We start from the raw sequence: 23,645 nt of genomic DNA on the forward strand, positions 1-23,645 counted from the left end.
ACACATCCTTTTCAGCATAATGTGAGCTCTAAGATTACTTCCCTCGTGGGATGTTGGGTGCATTAAATGAGATTATTGTGTACAGCATTCAGCACTGTGTTGGCGAGTCAATAAATATCAGCTTTTATCACTGAAAATCATGAGTGCCATTTATTTAATAAATATTTATTATGCACCTACTATGTGCAGGGTCTAGTAGATCAAGGGTTAGCAAACTATGGCCCAGCACCTGCTTTTTGTATGATCTGTGAGCCATGAATGGTTCTCACATTTTTTTGAATGGTTGAAAAAAATATTTCCTGACATGTGAAAATTTTATGAGATTCAAAAAAAAAAAAAAAAAATTTTATGAGATTCAGATCTTGATGCCTATAAATAAAATTTTATTGGAACACAGCCACACCCCTCTTTTGTACTGTTGATGGCCTCCACACTCCATAGCTGAGTTGCAGAATTGCAACAAAGACTGTGGCCCACAGAGCTGAAAGTATTTACTACCTGGTTCTTAACATGGAGTGCTGAACCACTGCTCTAGGGCAAGGGTCTTCAACTAAGGTTCTTGTATTTTGGCAATATACAAAGATTTTTCAAAGGCATGATTACAGAAATCAATTCTCAGAATCTCAATTTTTGTCTGTACTTTTTCTTAAAATTGATCATTTATGAACACCCCCCCCCCCAACATACACACATGTCCCCTTGAATCATCTATGCTGAATCAATGCATGGAGCTATAAAATATCTGGGATAGCAAAAAGAAAACAACAAAAAAAACCAAAAACAAACAAACAAAAAAAACATGTTGGAAATCATGGTGTCAATGCTGAGAAATCGTTCCATGTCTGGGAGAGAAATCCAGGTGGTTTTCAGTTCTTTGCTTTTAAGAAAATTGACCCACTTAGTTATGATCAACCATTATGTGAGATTTTTCTAGTATTTAATTCAGAAGGAATTAAAATAATTGAGACTCAACACTATAACAATACAATTTCTGTTTCCATATCCTTATTTGTATGAAAGAGACTTCTCAGAATTTACATCAATAAAAAAAGAAAACAACTGAAAATTATCTTATTCTAATAGTTGGTAAAAAAATTTTTTTTAGAAAGTAATATACATCAAGGATATATAAGCTGAAAAAGAGTAGGTCTATCTATCGCATTAAGACACATATTACCAGTAAAATTTTCCTTATATTTAATAATTATCAAAATGTGTAATATATCTGTTATTTATAGCATACTAACAAAAAATTGTTTCTTTTTAAAAAAAAGTTTAAGTAATCTCTATACCCAATGTGGGCTCAAACTCTTGACCCCAAGATCAAGAGTCACATGCTCCTCTAAGCCAGCCAGGTACCCCCGAAAATTGTTTCTAATGATTTGGTATAGAAAAAATGTTGAAAGCTTGGAGCTCTATATAAATTCTTGTAGCCACTATGGAAAACACTGCAGAGTTTCCTTAAAAAAAAAAAAAACCTGAAACTAGAACTACCATATGATTTAGCAATTCCACTTCTGAGTATTTACCAAAGAAAATGAAAACAGTAGTTCAAAAAGACATTGGCATCCCTGTGTTCATTGCAGCATTATTCACAACAGCCATGATACGGAGCAACCTTAAATGTCCATCAATAGATGAATGGGTAAAGATTTTGTATAATACATATATAATGTATATATGAATATTACTCAGCCATAAAAAAAATGAGATCTTGCTTTTTGTGACATGAATGGACCTAGAGGGTATTTTGCTAAATGAAATGAGTCAGAGAGGACAAATGTCATATGATCTCATATATGAAATCTGAAAAGCAAAACAAATGAACAAACCAAATAGACTTTATAAATACAGAGAACAAACTGATGGTTGCCAGATGGGAGCAGGGGAGGTGCAGGGGATTAATAGGTACACCCCTCTGGTTATAAAATAAATAAGACATGGGGATCTAACGTACAGCAAGAGAATATGGTCAATAATATTGTCAAAACATTGTATAGTGACAGGTGGTAACTAGACATATGGTGGTAATCATATTATAATACACATCCATAATTGTATTATAATATACATCACTATGTTGTACACCTGAAACTACTAAAATATTCTATGTCAATTGTACTTCAACGAGAAAAAAGAAGCTTAGAGCAGTATGGTTATAAGGAATAAAACATTTTTGAATTTTTTCAAAATACAAAACCATAATTTTGTTGCTGAGAAGCAGGAGATGAGCAACAAAAAGTCTTCTAGATCATAATGTTCAAGCCCCATGTTCAAGACCTCCTCTCTATTCTGGAAGCTTCAAAGTTTGGTTCAGTCAATGTGATTGGCTAAGTCGAGTGAGGTAAGTCCCCACTTTTTTTCCTAGCAACACTGACACTTTGTCTCAATGTGACTGGTCACTGGATCTAAGGCATCTGAGAATTGGATGAGATTGATCTTAAACCCTTCATCTCCACCAGAACAGAATTTGAAGATTACTGAAGAGAAAAGAATCCTATGTCCACAGGTATCATTCATCTGCCAGGAAGAAAGAAATGCCAACTGAGGGGCCCGTTCTAAGGAATATACTCAAGAACACACTCTAATGGAATAAAGATAAGATCAGAATAAAGACGTGAAATAGGGAAGAGGAAGAATAGAGAAGAAACGATGGCAAACAACGTCTATTCTCATCTTTGGCCAAATCTAAGTAGGTGATGGTAACATGGGAATTATGGGACAAACCACAGGACAAAACTTAGCAAAAGCTTGGAAATAAGCTCAGGAATTGTCTCAGCAAAACTTGGAACTTGGGGAAAGGGAGTGGAGGAAGAGATAAGGTCCACGGGCCTCCTGTCATGGGGGAGGAGACTTTTAGTGGGAGGTTGGGGGATGGTTAATATTTATATTTGAGAGAGCAATAGAGAAATATAAATTTAAAAATCATTAGTGAAGCTTGGAAAGTAACTGCTAGCAGAAATGAAGACCTAGGCAGGAACTTTCAAGAGAACGGAGAAAAGCTAGAAAGGAAAAGGGAGAAAAAAATCACAACGTTCAATAAACAGTAAATATTCAATAGGACAGAAGTGAATGGAGGCACCTGGGTGGCTCAGTCGGTGGAGTGTTTGCCTTCAGGGCAGGTCATGATCTCAGGGCCCTGGGATCAAGCCAAGCATCTAGCTCTCTGCTCAGCGGGGAGTCTGCTTCTCCCTCTCCCTCTACCACTCACCCGGATTGTGTTCTCTCTCTATCAAATGAATAGATAATTTTTTTAAAAAGTGAATTACGAAGTCTATGTGACTGATAAATGCCAACAGTGTGAATTCTCCTACCAAGGACAAAGGGAGGCTGATAAAAGAAAGATAATAAATAACGGAGTAGGCAAAGGTAAGCCAGGCACATGTAAATAAATATCAAGTGGGACTTAAAATATTATTATGAGATCAAGTATAATTTAAGGTCAAAAGCTATGGAATGGAAAGGATAAGTATAGAATAAAGGGAAAAAAGGAAAATTGACAGAACATATAACAACTACAAACTCGTACACCTCAAACAACATAGGGCAAGGCATAATAAAACAAAACACCTTAGTAGTTATAAGAAAAGACTGGTTAAAAAAAAAGTAACCATGGTGAGAAGTTTACAAATACTTCCTGCAAAGTTTATCAAATAGACAAAAACTGAGAGAGGCTTGGAAGAACTGAGTAATTAAGTTAATGTGTTTATTTTTATTTATTTTTTAATGTGTTTATTTTTAAAAAAGATTTTTATCTATTTGAAAGAGAGAGTGCATACTTGCACACAAGCAGGGGAGGTGCTGGCAGAGAGAGAGGGAGAAGCAGATGCCCTGCTAAGCAGGGAGCCTGATGTGGGGCTCCATCCCAGGACCCTGAGATCATGACTCCAGCCCAAGGCAGGGGCTTAACCAACTGAATCACCCAAGCACTCCATCCCCCCTTTTAAAGATATTATTTATAATATTTATTTATAAATATTTATTATAATATTTATATATTACAAAATTTTAAATTTATAAAAATAAATTTATATTTATAAATATTTATTATAATATTTATTTTTTTAAATGTGCTTATTACATAAATACCTGCTGATCATAGCAAAAACTGGTCATGTCCATGGCCATAAAAAAAACCAAACAAACTAATAAATTACAAAAAGCACGTATTTTCACAGATCACATCCTCAGGCCCATGACTATCAGAAACTATAACCCAAATACAGTTTCCCAAATTGTAACTACTTGAAAAATAAGAAACATACCTTTCTATGGCTCTTGCATTCCGCCTGACAATCCACTAAACCAAGCAACCCACCCTAAAACTGAAATAACAAAGCATCTAGAAACTTATGAAAGAAGGATACCTCATATAAACATCTACAGGGATATGGATATTGGGAACATTTTGGAAAGACTCCAAAACAGGCAAAAAAGATGACTGGGTGTCCTGTTATCTGCTCTGGGTTATCTGCATGTGGTTATCTGAGCCTTTCTGCATGTGTCTGCGAATTCACTGTAGCATTTCTCATGGCCTACGTAACTATACGTGCACGGAAATCTCCTTTGAGCCTATTGTAACCTGTTGAAGCCAATGCCCTCATTAATATTTTCATTATAGTTCATCTACTAATATTTTATATTTGTGTGACAGTCGTGATTTTAACATTTAAAAACATGATCCTTTAACATAAGTGAGGTCACGATGGAAAATATGTAGCTTTAAATGTGTTCGTTATGAAAGGCTACAAATAAGTGAACTTACAGGAAATTAGAATAGCAAGATAAACTGAAAGAAAAGCAGGAAAAAGAATTAGTAAAAAGAGAAAAGCCAAAATGGATAAAATGGAGGAGGGCAAAGAAAGTAACTATAAGCAAAAGCTTTCATACTACTATTTTTACGTTTACTTTAATATAAATGAAAAATAGGGACGCGTGGGTGGCTTAGTGGTTTGGCACCTGCCTTTGGCCCAGGGTGTGATCCTGGAGTCCCGGGATCGAGTCCCGCATTGGGTTCCCTGCATGGAGCCTGCTTCTCCCTCTGATTGTGTCTCTGCCTTTCTCTCTCTCTCTCTCTCTGTGTGTCTCTCATGAATAAATAAATAAAATCTTAAAAAAAAAAAGAAAAATAGATAAACCCTTTGACAAACTTAGGAGAACTGAAAATACAAAACAAAAACAAAAACAAAAAACAAAAAAAACAAAAAAAACAGAAACTCTCCCCTCCTCCGAAACCATCAGTAATAAAGCTGATAGACTCACCCGCCAAAATGCCAAAGATTTAAAAATAATTTTAAGAGCATGTATAATGGAATCATAGAGCTAGCAATGTGAAAGCCAGAGCAAAGGGAATGGTTTTTTTATTTTGTAAAATATAAATGATCCAAACGGAGCCACATGGGTTATAAAACTTACACAGGCTGGTCATTGTGGAAAAGGCATGGAAGTTTTGTTGAGGATATGTAATGAGAAAGGGCAGCAGCCTACACAATAAACAGATCATTCCCAAGACAGTAAAACTATTGCTGAGTTGCTGAAAAAGAAGGAATGAGCCCCAATTTATTTTCAGAGTCACATCACCTACAACAAACAAACAAAAATCAGAGCACAAAAAAGAATCCCAGAGTTCAACTGCACTTATGGATAGAGTTGGAAAACTTTCAAGTGAATGATAGTAAATGCAACCCAGCAGTGTGTTAGAAGAAGCCAACGTGCCCATGAGGGCTTGCTGCAGGAACGCAAGGTGATTCTGTACCAGGCTATTCCAATTCATGACATCGGCATACTCAAGTGTAAAATCAAGGAGTTATGTCAAAAGATCCTGAAAGGATATTTGCTAAAATTCAGCAACTGACCCTGATACAAACTATAAGTGAAGATTGCAGTAGAAGTGACCCAAGTACTAGAAAAAGCACCACTCAAAGGAACAGTATATATATTATATTAACCCAGGAAATTCTGAAGCCATTCACATTAAAAATGGAGACATAAAAAGACATCAGCTGTACCAGCTTTGTTTGGAGGCTGTGGCTAATTGCAATTGGACAAGGAAACAAACGAAGTAGGATAAATGACAAGATAAAACACCGGGGAAAGGAGAGGACTGTATCATAACCGTCATAAATTATATTTATCAGAGACCAAGAGTTTCTAATAAATATTTACTGTCAAAAAATAAATAAATAAATAAATAAATAAATAAATAAATAAATATTTACTGTCAGTTAATAAGAACTTTTTAAAAAAGATTTTGTTTTTAAGTCATCTCTCCATCCAACATGGGGCTTGAACTTACAACCCCAAGATCAAGAGTCTCACACTCTACCAACTGAGCTAGACAGGTGCCCCAATTAATAAGAATTTTTTGCTCAATATAGACAAATATACCAAATATAGTTATTCTTTATATGTTTGTGACATTTATTTTAACATAGAAAAAATCTTATTTACAATTATAATAAAATTATATACCAATAAGGAAATACAGGACTCATATCATAAGAATGGATTGCATATGAAGACAACTATATGAATAGTGGTTACTCCCGGGATTTGAATAAAGGTTCTTAGGCATAAGATTTAACATATTTTAGAAAGTTATTATTTTTTTAATATTTTATTTATTTATTCAAGAGAGACACAGAAAGAGGCAGAGACACAGGCAGAGGGAGAAGCACGCTCTCTGCAGGGAGCCTGATGCGGAACTCGATCCCAGGACCCCGGGATCACAACCTGAGCCGAAGGCAGATGGTCAACCACTGAGCCACCCAGATGCCCCAAAAGTTATTCTTTTTATAAGTTCAATATCACATTGATCCATTTCTAATAAAAATTCTCAAAAGGCTTTTTTTTGGGGGGGGCTTGAGAAGTACTGGATAGAGTGAGCGCATTTGGAAGAATGAGTATCTAGAAATTGCTACAAAAATTTTGGAAAAGAATAGCTAGAGGGTGGCTTTATAATCCTAAAAGACAGTGAAGCTTTCCTTAATACTAACACAATAGATGTGTGCTGCAGACAAACCAGAGAAGATGTAAAGATCAGTGACACAAAGCAGATTCCTGAAACAGATTCAAGCATATTTGAGAACTTCTGTCAATAAGTGAAATTAGGATTTTAGGACCGAGGAAAATAATATTTTATTTAACAAACGGTCCTGGCATATGTGGGCCGCCAAATTCCCATGTCACACGTGCGCAGATTGGGATTTTTGCTGTCGTACGTTGCCAACTAAAAAAACAGCAAATATATTAAAGAAAGAAAAACACCTTTTTTTTCAGCTGAGGGAAGAGAGGACTGTTCCAGAAAAAAACAGGAGCCACGAATGAAGCAATAGGAGACCAGACTATAGGAAAAGAGAGTTTTCTGTGAGGTGACAGCACCACAAGAGCAATCAGAAGACAAAGGACAGGAGAACAGAAAGATCTGCCATCTATGACAGACATGGGGCTCGGGTCCCCAGTGCCCAACGACCCAAGGAAAAACATGAGGGAGAAGTGTTTTAGGTTCACAGACAAGAAAACTGCAAATGATCAACAAGTTTCTAGAGAGATGTCACAAATGCAAATCAAAGCAGCAGCTGGGGGACGCCTGGGTGGCTCAGCGGTTGGGCACCTGCCTTTGGTGCAGGTCATGATCCCGGGATCCAGGATCGAGTCCCACATCAGGCTCCCTGTATGGAGCCTGCTTCTCCCTCTGCCTATGTCTCTGTCTCTCAGTCTGTGTTTCTCATGAATAAATAAGTAAATCTTAAAAAAAACAAAAAACAAAACACACAAACAAAGCAGCAGCTGGGGAGATGCACCGAGCCCAGATGGCTCCTTTTACTCATCAGACCGACAAAACTTCGAGAGATGGCTAACACCCAGGACTAGTGATAGTTGGGGCCCACACCGCAGATGAGGTTACCGCTTCGAAAAAAGTTATCTAAAGGGCGCCTGGGTGGCTCAGTCGGTTAAGTCTCTGCCTTTGACTCAAGTCATCACAATCCCAAGGTCCTGGGATCGAGCCCCGTATAGGGCTCCCTGCTCAGCGGGGAGTCTCCTTGAGATTCTCTCTCTTCCTCTGCCCCCTCCTCCCATTGACTTGCTCACTCTCTCTTTCTCAAATAAATAAATAAAATCTTAAAAAAAAAAAAAAGTAATCTGAATCTATGCAAGTACAAACTATGGATGCTCACCGTAACTCCAGAAGCACAACTGAATGCGAGCAATCTTGCAGGAGGTTTCCTGCTGCAGTTGTGATGGCAAATGAAAACAAAACCACCTGAATATCCCCGAGTACAGAGACAGTGGAATAACGCATGGTATGTTCACATTACTGCCTTTTGCTTAAAAAAAAAATTAGAGATAGCTGTATTCACCTGCAGTACTGTTAATACATGGAAGAGTAAGAGCAACTTGCACAGAAATATACATGGTGTGATACAGTTACTAGAAAAATAGGAAAAAATCTTTTCTACACTACTGAGTCTGTGTATGTTAGTATGAATACGGAGAAAACTTAACATTCCTAACCGGGGGTAGGAGGAGAATAAGGAGGGAGCTGGAGATGATTGGCTCAGTGTTTGTACAATTGTGTATATAGTTTATTATAAGGAACAAGTTTTGCTGTTGTGGTTTAAAAAAATCCACTTATGCATGTGTGTGTATATAGAAATGCATGTATAGGTGCATATTGGAGGGTAGCAGCTAGCTAGAGATAAATTATATAAAGGGAAATATATCAACAGAAAATAGTGTGCTCCATTCAAACCCAACTCTGTAACTGGAGTGGAAACCATATATATACATAAACATAGAAATAAAAGAAGTTCATCAAAAAAAAGTCCATCAAAATGGTCACAATTTTGTGTCTGGGTAGTAAGATTACTAGTAACTTTAATATTAAATGTTTTTAAAAAATTTTTTAAAAGTTGTATTTTTTTTTAAGATTGATATTTATTTACATCATGCATGGGTGGAGGAAGACAAAAGGAGAGAGAATCTCAAGCTGATTTGGTGCTGAGTGCAGAGCCTGACATGGGGCTTGATTCCATGACCTAGAGATTGTGACCTGAGCTGAAATCAAGAGTCACTGGCTGAGCCACCCAAGTGCCCCAACTTGAGCTTTTTAAAATAATATAATGTGTTTTACATCTTTTCTACTTTGAATGCACATTACATTTCTAACCAGGGAACCATTCCTTTAAAAGTCGAAGAAAGGGGTACTCTGGGAAAGAAAGATATAGAAAACAGGTTCATGACAATAGAAGTTTCTTGGCTAAAACTGAATAGCTAAATAGTTTCCTAAGAGCTGTAAGCAGGACACCTGGGTGGCCCAGTTCATTAATCATCTGATTCTTGCTTTCGGCTCAGGTCCTGTTTTCAGGGTCCTACTATTGAGCCTTGTGTCAGGCTCCCCACTAGGGGTGGAGACTGCTTAAGATTCTCCGTCTCCCTCTCCCTCTGCCCCTCTCCCCCCTACCCCGGAGCTCCCCTCCTCAATTAAAAAAAAAAAGAGCTATAATCAATAATTCTAAAGCAGTGAAATTATTAAAATATGAACATAGCGTGCTGCAAGCTCTCATTTTCTTGCCAATCCAGTTAATGACTCATTATTACCGTTGCTAATATGACAATAAATTGTGGCAACACCCCCCTCCCCCAGAACTCTCAGAATTGTGTTCAAATATTAAGGATCAAAGAAAGAAAAGAGACAACGCAAACTTTATAGCTATTTCCTAAGGGAGGCCGACTTTTCCTATTTCCAGTAGGCAAGGCCTGAAGGTTTCCGCATCACCATTTTGTGTATTTCCTTAGTTTGTTATTACCAAAGAAATAAGGGGGTAGGAGGGTAATATCTTTGTGTACGAGTGAGATGATCGCCGTGAGACTGTTAGTAAGTTCGTGTGCTAGGAAAGTCAAAGCGGTGAGGGATCTGGTAAAAATATACGTAAGAGTTCTCGTTACATTTTAAATATGCTTCTCTCACAAGGGAAACCTCTCTGCACCCGACCTTGCTGACGCTCTGTGAGAGCATGTTTCAATCATTCCGTATGTTTAAGAGCCCACGATGAATTGGAAGATGATGCTAGAAGCTGGAAATTGTAGGTAACTACCCCACCTAGTTATGGCTTTTTTGGAGGTTAATTCTAGCTTGCTCTCTGGCGCCACCTACTGATCGAACAGCATTTCAACTCCCAAACCATAACCTTTGAATTTCTCTTTCCTCAGTAGAGCCTAATGCTTTGGAAAAACCTAGATGCTTTTCCAATCCCACTGCCTGGCCCCTGGGATTGCACATATATTGATATTTAAGACAATGGCATCCTAGAAAACCATCCTAAGGGTTAGTAGGAACTCACATCATCTTTGCATCCCTAAAGAGAAATGTCAGGTTTGTCAATCTCAAGTTTCAAAACGGAAATGCTACAGGTTGGGTCACTTTAGGCACCAGGCACATTTAAATCGACCGTGAATGCTTGTGTCACATTTACTGGAGGACTCAAAAGCTTTGTTTCTTCAAATCCTCTTTTTGGATAATTCACACCCCATCAGGTCCCAGTCATACTGTGACTCTCAAGAATCATTAACATTCAGTATATTTTACTCACGTATCAATTTATTAGGAAACCATTCCTTTTTTTTCTCATTAGCACTAAACATCTTTTTTCGGGGGGGGGGTGTCAAGTATCCACGTAACATCATGTAGAAAATGGTCCTCATGCCAACAGATTTGTATCCATGTACTAAAACACTAATAAGCCCAGATTTTGGGGGGCAGGGGTAATATTTCAGGATGGTGACTTAAGAGACGTTGGGAAGTCCCGTCTCCCACATAAATTTCACTAGATTGGAAAAAACCCTTCTCAGAACTGGGAAATCAAGCTGGACAAAACAAATGTATTCACTACTCAATGCATTTAATTCCAACCCCTAACTGGAATCATCTTGGCAACGTTCTACAACAGTTATAACACGGCGATTCAGAGGTGGTCTCAACATTATTACAGCATTTAAAAAAATTATAGTAAGCAGTATAAAATTACAATTTATTACAAGGGGAGGGGTTTCACAGCAAGCCTTAAAAACCTTAAGAGCAAACCTCTTACAGACTTCTATTTACGCCTTCTTTTTTTTTTTTGGTCACACCTTCCCCCCCTTTCTTTTGGTTTTTAAGTATTAATCTGGTATGGAATCTGCTGGACAGAGCAAGGCTGGGTGGGCTCCCCCTTGAATGATGGAGTAAGTCTGCTTAGGCAATTCTTGTTGGGAGGAGGAGGAGGAGAATATAGGTGGGGCCGTGGTGGCCACGGCGATGTTTTGGTCTCCATCACTCACCACTGTCACTTCAGCTGTCCCCTCCTGAATCAAAGCGTTAAGGCCTTCAAAGTCAGTGCATGTAATACCCGAACTGGTGATGAAAGTCTGGTTGCCGGAGCCTTCCTGGGGGCTGCCTGGGGTGGTGGGGATGAGCGTCTGGTGCAGGGTGGCCCCATCGGCCTGGTCGTGAGTGGTCAGCAGGACAGCGGGCTGGCTCATCGCGCCCGCCTCGCTCGGGCACCCCGAGGGCTGAGGGGGGGCGATCAGATTGACCTGGCGCAGGATCTGCAGCCGGCTGTTCCCGGGGAGTTCCTCCGGGTTCTGGGCCACCAGGGCGGGCGGTACGATGTTCACGGCGGCGGCCGCGGCCTGGATGATGGTGTTGGCCTGGGGCACCTGATGCCCAACGATGATCTTGACTCGCCCCTCGCTGAACTGGGGCACTTGGCTGGGCTGGAGGGGCACCTGCAGGTGGCCCACGGTGAGGGGGGCGGCCGGCTGCTTGCTGGGGTCTATCTGGAACTGCAGGACGGTCACATCCGAGTTCTTATTCTCGTTGTACTCACTGTGCTGCCTCTTGTGGCTGCGGAGCGAGTCCTCGCGCATGAACGAGGCATCGCATATGTCACAGTGGAAAGTCTTCTTGGCGTCCAGCTTGGCCACCTGCCGGCTGCTCTGGCGGCCCGCGTCTTTCCTCTCTGACACCTCGGTCTTCACCATGTCCCCGTGGAACTTCTTCATGTGCTTGCTCAGGTTGCTGGGCTGCTTGGTGTCGAAGCTGCAGTAGTGACACTTGAAGGGGCGGTCGGTGCAGTGGATGCGCTCGTGGATGCGCAGCGCCGCCTTGCTCGAGCAGGAGTAGCTGCAGTCCGAGCACTTCTCGGGATGCTCCGACTGGTGCACCCGGCTGTGCTTCCGGAGGGTGGCTTTGCTGTCACCCAGGAAGTCGCAATGCGGGCACTTGAAGTTATTTCCGCTGTGCTTGATGCGGATGTGCGACTTGAGGTTGCCCTTCATGGTGCAGCGGACATTGCAGAACTCGCACTTGAAAGGCTTCTCCCCCGAGTGCACGCGCATGTGCCTTTTCAAGTCCGAGCTGATTTTGAACTTGGCGCTACAGAGCCAGCACTGGAAGGGGGCGTCCCCTGTCAACACAAGGTGAGTTTCGATAAGAACAGGCAGGCAACAACCACAGCGGATTCCCCCCGAAGCACACACCAGAAAACCGCTTATACCAAAGGCGGGCGGGTGGAGACCTTCTAACTGCAGCTGCTAGCAGCCCCTGGGAGGAAAAAAAAGGGGGGCTGGGGGTGGGGTGGGGGGGCTTCTTTTCTTTCCCCAAACCTAAACCACCAGCACTGTTATAAAAACCCACAAGAAAAACGGGAGATGGAAAAGTGCTATTCAATTGTCCCAAATAAAATAGTACTTGTGAGCATACTCATGTTCTTTAAAACGATCAAGCTACCGTTCATTTTGCTAAAGGACCCACTCTGCTAGTTAACGGTTCACAGTTGTGTAAATTTTGCATCATCCGTTCACTTTGATTGAGTTACATGTTGTAACAGATTCGAGGACACATTTTGGAATCCGTCAGCTCCATGCTCACTCATCAGAATCGTCTGTATAAAGCGACTGAAACGCCCAGCTTACACTTCATGCAGATTTTTATTAATAAAGACGTGTTTATTGCGCCAAATTTATTTATCCCACATTGCCAGCTGCGTTCTTTACTTGTGAAGTTACGAAATCCAGCTGCTTGATTTTATTTTATTTTATTTTTTTATTCATGTTCGCTGAAAGATGAGCAGGCAAAGTGAAATTGCAACCATCTGAATGCACATGATACTCCAAATTTATTTCCTCAATGAATGGCAAGTCCGAATTATCTAAGGCACTGATAATTCAAGCAAATTGGTGACCCCGCCCATTTCAGTATTGTTAAAGCAAAGTAGCAGCTAACATTCTTCGGTTGCTTCCAGGATGGCAGGCACTCTGAGGAGCACTCCACAAGAATGGTCTCATTTGATGCTCTCAACATTCCCACGAGGTGGGTACTATTATCAATATTATTCTTAACACTACTGTACAAATGAGGCCTAGAGAGACTACGTAACTTGTTCACCGTCCCCCTGTAGTACGTAGCAAGGCTTGGATTCCAACCCAGGCTGGTTCCAAAGCTGGTATTCTTAGATGCTGGGTAATTATCTGTGCATATGCCTGATGTTCGCTTTCTTAGGCCATAAGCTCAAAGATGGGATCGTATTCCGGCTTTTTGGTATAAGGCCTAAAACATCACCGTAAGCTGCTTAATAAATGCAAGTAAGTAACGATGACAGGGAGCAAATTTAACAAGCTCCTAGAAAACTGAGAAGCTCAAACCTAAACAATGCTTTGTATGACTAAATACCACCAAGATCATCCACACTAAGCTCCAGAACAAGGAATGGTAAGCTATAGCCTGTGGGCCAAACCTGGCCCACAGCCTGTTTTTATAAATAAAATTTTATTGGAATCTAGACCACGCCCATTTGTTCATGTGTTGCTTATGGTTGTTTTACACTACAAAGGCAGGGGTGAGCGATAGTGACAGAGACAGTATGGCCTGCAAAGCCTAAAACATTTACTATTTGGCATTTTATAGAAAGTTGGCTGACTCCTGCCTTGGAATCTTATTCTTCTTTTATGCCATCAACTCCTTTTTGGCAGTTTAGTGAAATGCACAGATCTTTTCTTAGAATAATGTTTAAATACACAAAGTAAACTGAAATAAAAATCTGTAGGAATGCAAAAGAAGCCAAGTATATTGAAATAGTTATATAAAAAATTAAAAGAAAAAATTCATGATATAGCAATGTGTGTGCTTTAATAAAATCTTTTAAGTAATCTCTACACCCAATATGGGGCTCGAACTTATAACCCCAAGATCAAGAGTCCCATGCTCCACCAACTGAGCCAGCCAGGCGCCCCATGTGTGCTTTATTTATGCATTAAATAAGAAGCTCTAGTAGCAGATCTATAACTACAATAATTTCTAAATAGAGAAGAGCATAAATGATATATTGATCTATCTACAACAACTGTTATGAAAAGATCTGTGATCTCTGCTGAAGACAACTTCACAGGCACTATTCTTGGATCAGTTGCCAATTTTCATAATTGAAGGACACACCCAATTTCAACACAGGTTAGTGAAAATGAGGATCTAACTTTTTTTCGATGTAAGTTCATGGACCATCTAAATTCTATTCATGGATCCCTGAGTGGAGGTATCTGTATACCCAGAGTAAGAATCCTTACTTTAGAATATTCTAAATAGGTTTAGAATATTCTAATAGGTTTTCCTGTTACATCCCTGCCCAAATAAGTGACAGTCTTTTTGCCTTTTTTTTTTTTAAATAATCAGCAGAGGTGAAACCCAGAAACACCAGATAACCAAATCTCACAGCAGAGATGCAGAGTTAACAACACTCTTTGATATGAAAGCAAAGGTTTTAAATCCCTTTGTCATTTCTTTTTCTTTCTTTCTTTCTTTCTTTCTTTCTTTCTTTCTTTCTTTCTTTCTTTCTCTTTCTTTCTTTCTTTCTTTCTTTCTTTCTTTCTTTCTTTCTTTCTTTCTTTCTTTCTTTTTCTTTCTTTCTTTCCTTTTTTTTTTTAACCACAGATTTCTTAATTGAGGCATACTGGTCAGTAATTGTTCCATGGGATCAAAAGCTCTCCAAAACTAATGATTACATTTATTCCTGCCCAGTATGTGATCCTCACAGTGTCTAGTACCTAGTGGGGACTTAATGAATGTTGTTGAATGAATAAGCAACTGATATATTTAAGCCGACAGATCTTTTTTGAGTTTAGGTTGCTACTAAAACCATTGATGATGAGTCAACCCAAACGATCAAAGGATGAAAACCAAATCCTATTAATTTTACAATCTGTAAAATTTTCTAAATGCCACAGATTTATAAAAGGGAAATGAACATTCCGTGGAAACACTGCGTAAATGGTACACATTTAAAGTTTTAGAAAATGCACCTTTTCTAGACCAATTTGAAGATGCTACTATAAATGGCAAGTTTATCCTAAGAAGTCAAAAATGATTCTGAACCACTTTCATAAATGAGTCCTTTAGCTCATCTAACATAGGCTGGGGAGATTTCTGAAATACATCAGTTGGCCATTGGTTATGCCCATGTCTTAACTGGCTTTAGCAGATGACAAAAATGTTCCCAAAGCTCACCACCTCGCCTCCCTCCCTGTAGCCACGGCCTCTGCCATGTGTGTAGTTGTGCATTGTCTCCTGATAGGGACGGGATGACCTGCCATGACCCTCAACAATTGTGTCATTGGATTTGGCTGATAGTATCTTAAGTAGACTTGATATGAGGAACGGCTTGAAATGGGCTTGTGCACCGGGGTTTGCTTGCTTGTACCTCCATCAGCCTTCACCATGAGAAGAGTGAGGCTGGCTTAGCACGCTGGTCCCAGGAGGAGGGTGACAGAAATGTGGAGCAGAGCTGGATTGCAGCAGCCAAGACCAGTGGACAGACAGCTCACGGCCAGCAGATTCTCAGACATGTAATTGACTCCAGCCAAGATCAGAACTGCCTACGTGATCCCCAGCATGTCAACGGAAAAGACATGTCACCGCATCCACTGAGATTTTGTGGGAATATTTGTTCTGCTGCATTTGTGTGACAACAGGTAGCTAATACAGAGATTGGTATCTAGGAGCACAGTGCTGCCCTAACAGGAAATGAAAATATGTAGCATTGGCATTGGGATGGATGGTAAGAAAAGACTGGAGAAGTGGCGTGCACACTACTGAATGGCAAACATTTGGTCAAACTGTCACCTGCAGTAACTTAGAAGATAGAGAATATAATACACTTGTTCAATTTGGGACTTGAGCAAAAGAGATTAATTCTGGGCAGAACAGTGGAAGTGTCTCACGAGCTGCACATGATGAGGTCCTATAAGGAAACGAAAAACTCAGAAAAAGAAACGGCCATTTTCTAAATGGAATTTAGAGAGAATAGACCAAAACAAAGATGTGCTGGGTTAGATAAAATTTCTCACCTCCAACTAGCAAAAAGTCTTCAAAGTAAGACAGAAGTCTAGGGACAAAGATCATCCCCAGGGACGTGATCTCAGGGGGAAGACTGATTGAGAAATGATGGGTATGAATATAAGTCTCTTCGTAAAAATCTCCAAAAGAATTAGGTTGGCGCCAAGTAGGTGGACAAGGATTCCCAGGAACATCAAGGGATTCAGCCACAGAAGGTCATACGCCAAAAGTGCCTACAATGGGGTTCAGAGGAAAGGAGAGTCTCCGAAAGAATCGTGGGGTGGCTTTCGGCACGCAGATGCACAGGAAATTCATGAAATTTTGCACATGGCTCTACTGGCAAACCCGTCACCACCCTCAACTAAAAAGAGCCCTACTTTTAGTAGGCAGGAAGCAGGCTGAGAAAGTTTCACAAAAGTACATTTTCCACTACTTTTCGGAAGTGGCTCAGACAGGTGAAGGAAAGGATGCTGCAGTGGGCAGAGTCAGGAACCAGGGAGCAGAGCCGAGCCCCAACCAGGAAACATCTCCTGTCCCCAGAGTGTGGGGATGTGGGGACATTTGCCCAGAGGGATTCTGGTAACCTGTGGAGCAGTGATTGCCAAGTGCCGCCCATTCTTCCCCTTGCAAACAGGATTACTGGAATTACCTTGGCTCTGTTTCACCACGGTGCATCGGGAATGTAGGAACAGATGACTTGTCATTTACTTCAAAGGTCTCTGGGTCAAGAGAAGCCATATTCAGACCTGATGGAGATCAGACAGGATCCCGGTGTCTGAACCTGATCCCGTGATCGAATGTGACTTACATGGCTCTTGGGAAGACATGACTACACCTGCATGTCCCGAATTGTGAGTGATGGTGGAGTGGACTGTGGTTGCTTGCAAAATGGTCCCAATTCTTTATCCTTCCTCCTATCTCGGCCTTTGCCCTGTAACCTTGTGGTGACCTCCCACTGTGGGTGAGCCCAGCCCCACCACATAGCATGCTTCAGCCAACGGGATGCAAGCAGAAGCTTGAGATGGGCTTATCCACCGGCATATCCTTGCTTGTACCCCTGCCACTGTCATGAGAAGGATAAGCCTGGGGTAGCCCATAGGTCCAAAAAGAGGATGAGAGGCACGTGGAGCAGAGCCAGACTGCCCCAGCTAAACTGAGTGTACAGCCAGCTAATCCACAGGCCACAGATCCCCAGCCAAGGTCAGTGGACACCCAGCCTTTCCTGCTACATGTGATTGAGCCCAGTTAAGATCAACAGTGTCTAGCCAGCTGGCTAGACCTGCAGTGTGTGAGCAATAACCACTTATTATAATCTGCCACTGAGGTTTTGTTGTGGTTGTTACACAGCATCATTGTATCAATAGCTAACTGGTCTACTTGAAACGTGGATGATTTGTTAGGTTACCTACTCTGCTGCGTTTTTCCACAAAGCTGTCCCAGGCTGAACTGAGTTTGCTTCAAAAATGATCGAGATGCAGAAACTATGCAGAAATGTATTAAGAAGGCGTTGTTTATATTTATAGCTCTTCGTCATTCGGCTCACCTCCTCATTAAATACTTTACTAGTGAATAAGTTATAAAGTTACAGGAGGATACACAGGAGGTTATAAACTCGAGGTTTTTCCCTAATGGACTGAGAAAGGCACTTCCAGCTGGATGCAAAGTGAACCCGCAAACAGTGCCACGAGCGGACGTCCCCATTCGTGGACTTAGATCGTGACTCAGTGCTTTAAGGTGCTTTTAAGCAGCTGGAAGTGAGGAGCACAGCGCGAGAGCAGTACGAGGGACCTACCTGTGTGGGACCGCAGGTGCACGGTGAGCTGGCTTGAGTTGCGGCTGGCGTAGGGGCAGATCTGGCACTTGAAGGGCCGCTCATCCGAGTGTATGCGCAGGTGTTTGTTGAGGCTGCTGCTGTCAGCTGCGGCGTAGTCGCATGTCTTACACTTGTAGGGCTTCACACCCGTGTGGCAGCGCATGTGGGTCTTCAGCTTATCCTTCCGGCTGAAGCACTTGCCACAGACCTCACACTTGTGGGGCTTGTCTCCTTCAAACACACACACAGATGGCATCAGGAAACAACACTAACCAAGAAAGAGGCTTCTTTCCCCACTACCTTATGGGTAAAAGGACTATGTGGTCACTGGAGAAAATTTAGGAAACTCCAAATGCCAGAGAAGAAAATATGCCAAGACCTAACATCCCGGGAAAAGGGGAGTTTTTTTCCATTTTGCCTATTGTGATTTTCTAATTTTTCCTACATTCAAGATTGTTCCTAATTGGCCCCTATTCATTTTCTAATCAATTCCTTATCAATTAAAAATAGAAGGCCATGCAAACGTCTAAAGTAGAGCCAAGTAAAGTAAGGAACTGTTGATTGTCTCATCCCGTTCCCTCCTCTCGTCTTCACAGACACACGCTACAACTCAGAGGGTCTAAGTTTTCGGAGAGCTCCTGGGAAGGCAGCTCAAGGCTAAGCCTCGCCCGCAGCCAGGTGTCATTCTGCTACAACGTCCTCGCCCATGAAATGGCAGAGAAGGTAAATGTGTCCCTTTTGTAAAGGACGTGGTTTGTCTTTTATTTTTCTTTTTCCACTCTTTCTGCCAACTGTTTCCAAGATGTGGGGTGAACTGGCAGGGGAGGGCAGCTTGCCTGTAGAAGGCAGATCTGTGACATGATGCATTATAATGACACAGAAGGAACTTAAGTCCCTGGATTATCTGGTAGGACAGAGCCACCTGCCTACCCTAGACACCTGCTTACCTCCGGACACTTAGTTGAAAGACACATAAACGCCTATCGCGTGGGAGCTGGTGTTTGGGTTTCTTTGTCCTAGCAGCTTCGTTGACTTATACTCACTAATGTACATGTCAACTTACTCCCTGTGAACAACTGCTGATTTCTGGATGGATATCTTTTCAGTTATTTGTGTGTCTGTATGTATTTTTGGTACCAAAAACCTTTCTGGCTAACATCAGCTTAAATATTTTCTGAAAGGCACTGTGCCTCTCAATAATGGTTTTCCTTGATTCTCTCAAGAACTGGGATTAAACTCACAACTCTTTTGTTCTCTGAGCCAAACACAACAGTGCCTCCCTGTTGACTTTCTTGTACTTAAAATAATTCTGATCATGTTCACATCATGAAATAACTAGGACATGACTTTTAAAGCTTTTAAATACTTTTAAAAGTATTTTACTGGTTAATGTACCATCAATTATTGAACCAGTTCCCTATCAGGCCACTGAAAAGAATGAAGCACATATGTACTACTGATGTGGAAAGATGACCAATATTAAGTGGAAAACAGCAATTTGCAGTGATAGGATATATAATATTAACTTAATAAGAGATGGAAAAAGTAGATTCTGTGTGTTTTAGGCTCAGCATAGGTATGCCAAAATTTAAGAACGAGACACAGTAGATTATTAAAACTGGTGACTCTGGGCTTATATTGGATAGGGAAGCAGGTTGTGAATCAGGATTTCCGCTTTTTACTTTATATATTAAATATGTCTTTTGACCAAATCCTATATAGCTAAGTGTTAAAGTCAATTGTCAGCCAAAGCTGATCACTACTGTCATAGAGCAAACATCTGGGATTTAAGAGTATACCTAAAAGTGTCTAAAAGATTATCATTTTATTAATAAAAAATGTTAGTAGCCAAATTTAGAAATCCACAAGCAATAATTTCTCATGATTGTCAGCGGCTGATTAGCTGCCGTGGTCGCCAGGCTGTATATGTGCCACACTGAGCAGCTGCCAGATGCTGGTGAAGGATGGTTTCCAGCTAGTTCTGCTGGTGAAGAGCTTGCCAGTGCTGCTCCTGGCCACGCCATCCTCTCTGGAAGTAACTAAGGTGAGGACACCTTGTCACCTCTCTGGCCTGAAGATGTTATTGGAGATGCTGCTGTCATGGAGAAACTATCCTACGAGCCCACACTGGGCCAAGTGCGTGTATAAGGTGCTTCCTGAAGGTGTGCAGAACCGGACTTAAGGTTGCAGCTTCGCTTATGTATTTACAGTGTTTCCTTAATCCTCATGAATAATGACAGCACTCTACTCTGGCAACGATGAGTATGCTATGCTTCACTTGACTGACGGAACTCATTAAACCCGCACGGAGATATTAATTTTTTATTACATTGAGAATGCTTATCAACACTTGAAACTTACTATTCTGATAATTAGAATAAATCCAAATGACGTGACACCATGAAGTTGGCTAGGATAGGATGGTGACCCCAGTATAACAAGGCAATCGCTGGCCATGGCCAACAAATTTCAAAAATCATTGCTGGGTACTTGATCTTCCAAAGGTTTGAGGCTAAATAGCAATCTTTGGGCAATTAGTGACACCCCAGCCAAATTTCAGCACACCCCTACCTTATACACACACTCTCTGATTCATATTCTCTCATTTGAATTAAGAGTATCTAATATTTGGTTAAAAATAGTCTAGGGACTCCTGAGTTGCTGGAACTCCTGGGTGGCTCAGTGCATGATCCCAGAGTTCCGGGATCAAGTTCCACATCGGGCTCCCTGCGAGGAGCCTGCTTTTCCCTCCACCTATGTTTCTGCCTTCTCTCTGTGTCTCTCATGAATATATAAATAAAACCTTTAAAAAAATAGTCTAAATGCAGTTCCTGCTCCATTCAGAAAATCTGGGAGACATAAAAATAATATATTAAAGAAAATTAAAATCACCAGAAATAAGCACATTTTTCTTTTCCATGCATCAACCTTTCCTTCTCCTTTTATTTTTATTTTTTTATTTTTTTAAGTAATCTCTACACTTCAGGTGGGGCTTAAACCCACGATCTCAAGATCAAGAGTCACAGCCTCCACTGACTGAGCCAGCCAGGCTCTCCATCAATCTTTCCCTCTCCTTTAAAAACAAAAACAGAAAATATTCACTTATTAAATTTCACCTTCAAAATGACAAAAATAATACACATATGCTGTGTGTCCAGTGATACAATGTAAAGATACATAAAGAAATTTACTATTTTTCTCCCTTATTCCTTTATCAAAAATTACACATACACATTTATAGGATCATCTCCTCAAAATGAGAATATGCACGTTTATTTATTTATTTATTTTTTAAAGATTTTATTTATTTATTCATGAGAGACACAGAGAGAGACAGAGACGCAGGCAGAGGGAGAAGCAGGCTCCATGCAGGGAGCCCGACGTGGGACTCGATCCCGTGTCTTCAGGATGAGGCCCTGGGCCGAAGGTGGCACTAAACCGCTGAGCCACCCGGGCTGCCCGAATATGTACATTTAAATTTTAGTTAATTCTGGCAGATTGTCAAAACAGTTGGAGCCATTCACACCTCCACCAGCTAAGTTTGCTCCTATCTGTTCCAGCACTGGATTTTATTGCTTTAAGCATTTTCTGCCAAAATCATGTGTGGAAACACCATCTTATTTTTATTGAATTTCTGTTTGTTTTCCTGTGACAAACAGTGAGGTTCTGTGTCTTATGATACGTCTGGCTCGTCTGGATCCCCGGCTCCTAGCACTGAGCACACGTTCCCGGCAGATGTGTCAAAGAAATGTCACTTACCAGTGTGAATTTTTAAATGACGCTCCATGTCCTTCATGCCATAGGCAGTCTTGAACTGGCAACCTTAAAAAGGCAGGAAAAGATTAATTACAAGGGAAAACAGTAATTTAAAGGTGGAGAAAGCTGGCAGAAACTTCCTTAACCAAGTGACAAGGGTAAACCCCACAATAAAGAGGACAAACAGGTATCATGTGCCGTCTGATACGACGCACGAAGGATACACATCACTTCTGTGCTTCCCAGCCAAAGCGCAGAGCCTAAATCTAATCATGAGGAAATATCCGACAAACTGAGGAACATTTTACAAAATAACTGGCCTGTACTTTGCAAAAATGTCTAGGTCATGAAAGACACAAGTTTAGGATTCAAGGAAACTAAAGAGATAGGAAAACTCAAAGCAACATGTGATCATGAATTAGGTCCTAAACCAGGAGAAAATGTTTTTCTTTTGTGATAGAGGACATGAATAAGAAGCTAGTAAGATATTAATAAGGTCAATGGTTTGATAATAGTGTATATAAATGTTAATTTCCTTTCCTTTTTTTTTTTTTTTAAGTAAAGTCTCTGCCCTACATGGGACTCAAACCACGACTCTGAGATCGAGTCACATGAGCCAGCCAGGTGCCCCTAAGTATGAAATTCCTGATTTTGATGATTGTGCTGTAGTTTATAAAAGAACTTCCTTGGTTCTAGGAAATATACATTGAGGTATTTAGGGGTAAAAGGACATCATGTTTGCAACTTACTCTAAAGTGGTTTTGGGGGAAAATATGTATTTATAGAAAAAATGATGAAGCAAATACAATAGGTTAACATTTGGGAAACCCAGATTAAAGGCATACAGAAATTTTTGTCCTATTTTTGCAACTTTTCTGTGAGTCTGAAATTATTTCCAAATAAAGATTTTTGTTTTTGTTTTTTAAAGGAAACAGCAATCTTTCTGGATGTCTCCCTAAGCTTAGCACAGAAAGAAAAACACAGTAACCTGGATACTCATGAGTCCCGTTTCAAAGGTCCACGGCTGTAAAAATCGTCCACATGCATGGTGACCAGGGACAGCGAGAGATAGGTCGTATGTGATGATGTAAATGCTGGTGGGCTCTGGCTTTTTTTTTTTTTTGGCTCTGGCTTTTAAGCCCGGCAGTTTGGAGCACATCTATACCCAGTTGTCAGCACGAGCGAGAGCCCTAGAATCTGCTAAATGTCACATTCTCTATGCAAGCCGGACACAATGCTGCCTATACCTGGATAGCAACAGTTAAGCCTCTTCTGAGCAGGTGGGGCTGTGGGCTTTTTGGCACGTGACTTGGCAGGCAGAGAGATGACAGTGGCTGTCTGGTTTTCATTGCTTTCCGTGGGCAGATATGTCTGATAGCCATGTTCAAACACAAATTCTGGAGCTGAAACTAAAAGATGATTATTAGTTTTCATAGTATGAATACCCAACAGTTATTCCCTTTGCCTACCTTCCTTTGTAGAGAATGCACAGGCTAAACTGCTTTCCCAGTCTTCTCTGCCACTTAAGAGTAATCCTGTGACCCCATTCTAATCACTGAGACACTAGAGAACATTTGTTGTTCTGGGGCTTCTGGACAAGATTTTCTCCCTGATTTAAAAAAAAAAAAAAAAAAAAGCATTTGAGGAAAGCTCATTTGTGCTGTCCTGGTTGCCCATATCCTAGGTCTGCTGGGGAGAGGAGGTGATGCC

At 40.8% G+C, this 23,645-nt stretch overlaps 1 protein-coding gene across 4 annotated transcripts in view; it reads right to left on the reverse strand.

The window, feature by feature from the left end:
- ZFP64 (ZFP64 zinc finger protein) overlaps window positions 1–23,645 on the reverse strand; it is an 87,322-nt gene that overhangs the window by 48,193 nt on the left and 15,484 nt on the right. For 2 of the 4 annotated variants that reach the window (XM_038572617.1, XM_038572615.1), the window contains 4 exons: window positions 23,183–23,344; window positions 21,939–22,001; window positions 18,159–18,410; window positions 10,581–12,446 (listed from right to left, as the gene is read on the reverse strand). In XM_038572617.1, coding sequence (XP_038428545.1) covers window positions 11,161–12,446; window positions 18,159–18,410; window positions 21,939–22,001; window positions 23,183–23,344 — 1,763 coding nt within the window. In that variant the 3' untranslated portion in view covers window positions 10,581–11,160. Of the gene's footprint in view, window positions 1–10,580; window positions 12,447–18,158; window positions 18,411–21,938; window positions 22,002–23,182; window positions 23,345–23,645 lie in introns of those variants that run through there. The other 2 variants (XM_038572616.1, XM_038572619.1) reach the window with 2 other exon arrangements.

The sequence above is a fragment of the Canis lupus genome, chromosome 24, assembly GCF_011100685.1.
Source record: "Canis lupus familiaris isolate Mischka breed German Shepherd chromosome 24, alternate assembly UU_Cfam_GSD_1.0, whole genome shotgun sequence".
NCBI lineage: Eukaryota > Metazoa > Chordata > Mammalia > Carnivora > Canidae > Canis > Canis lupus.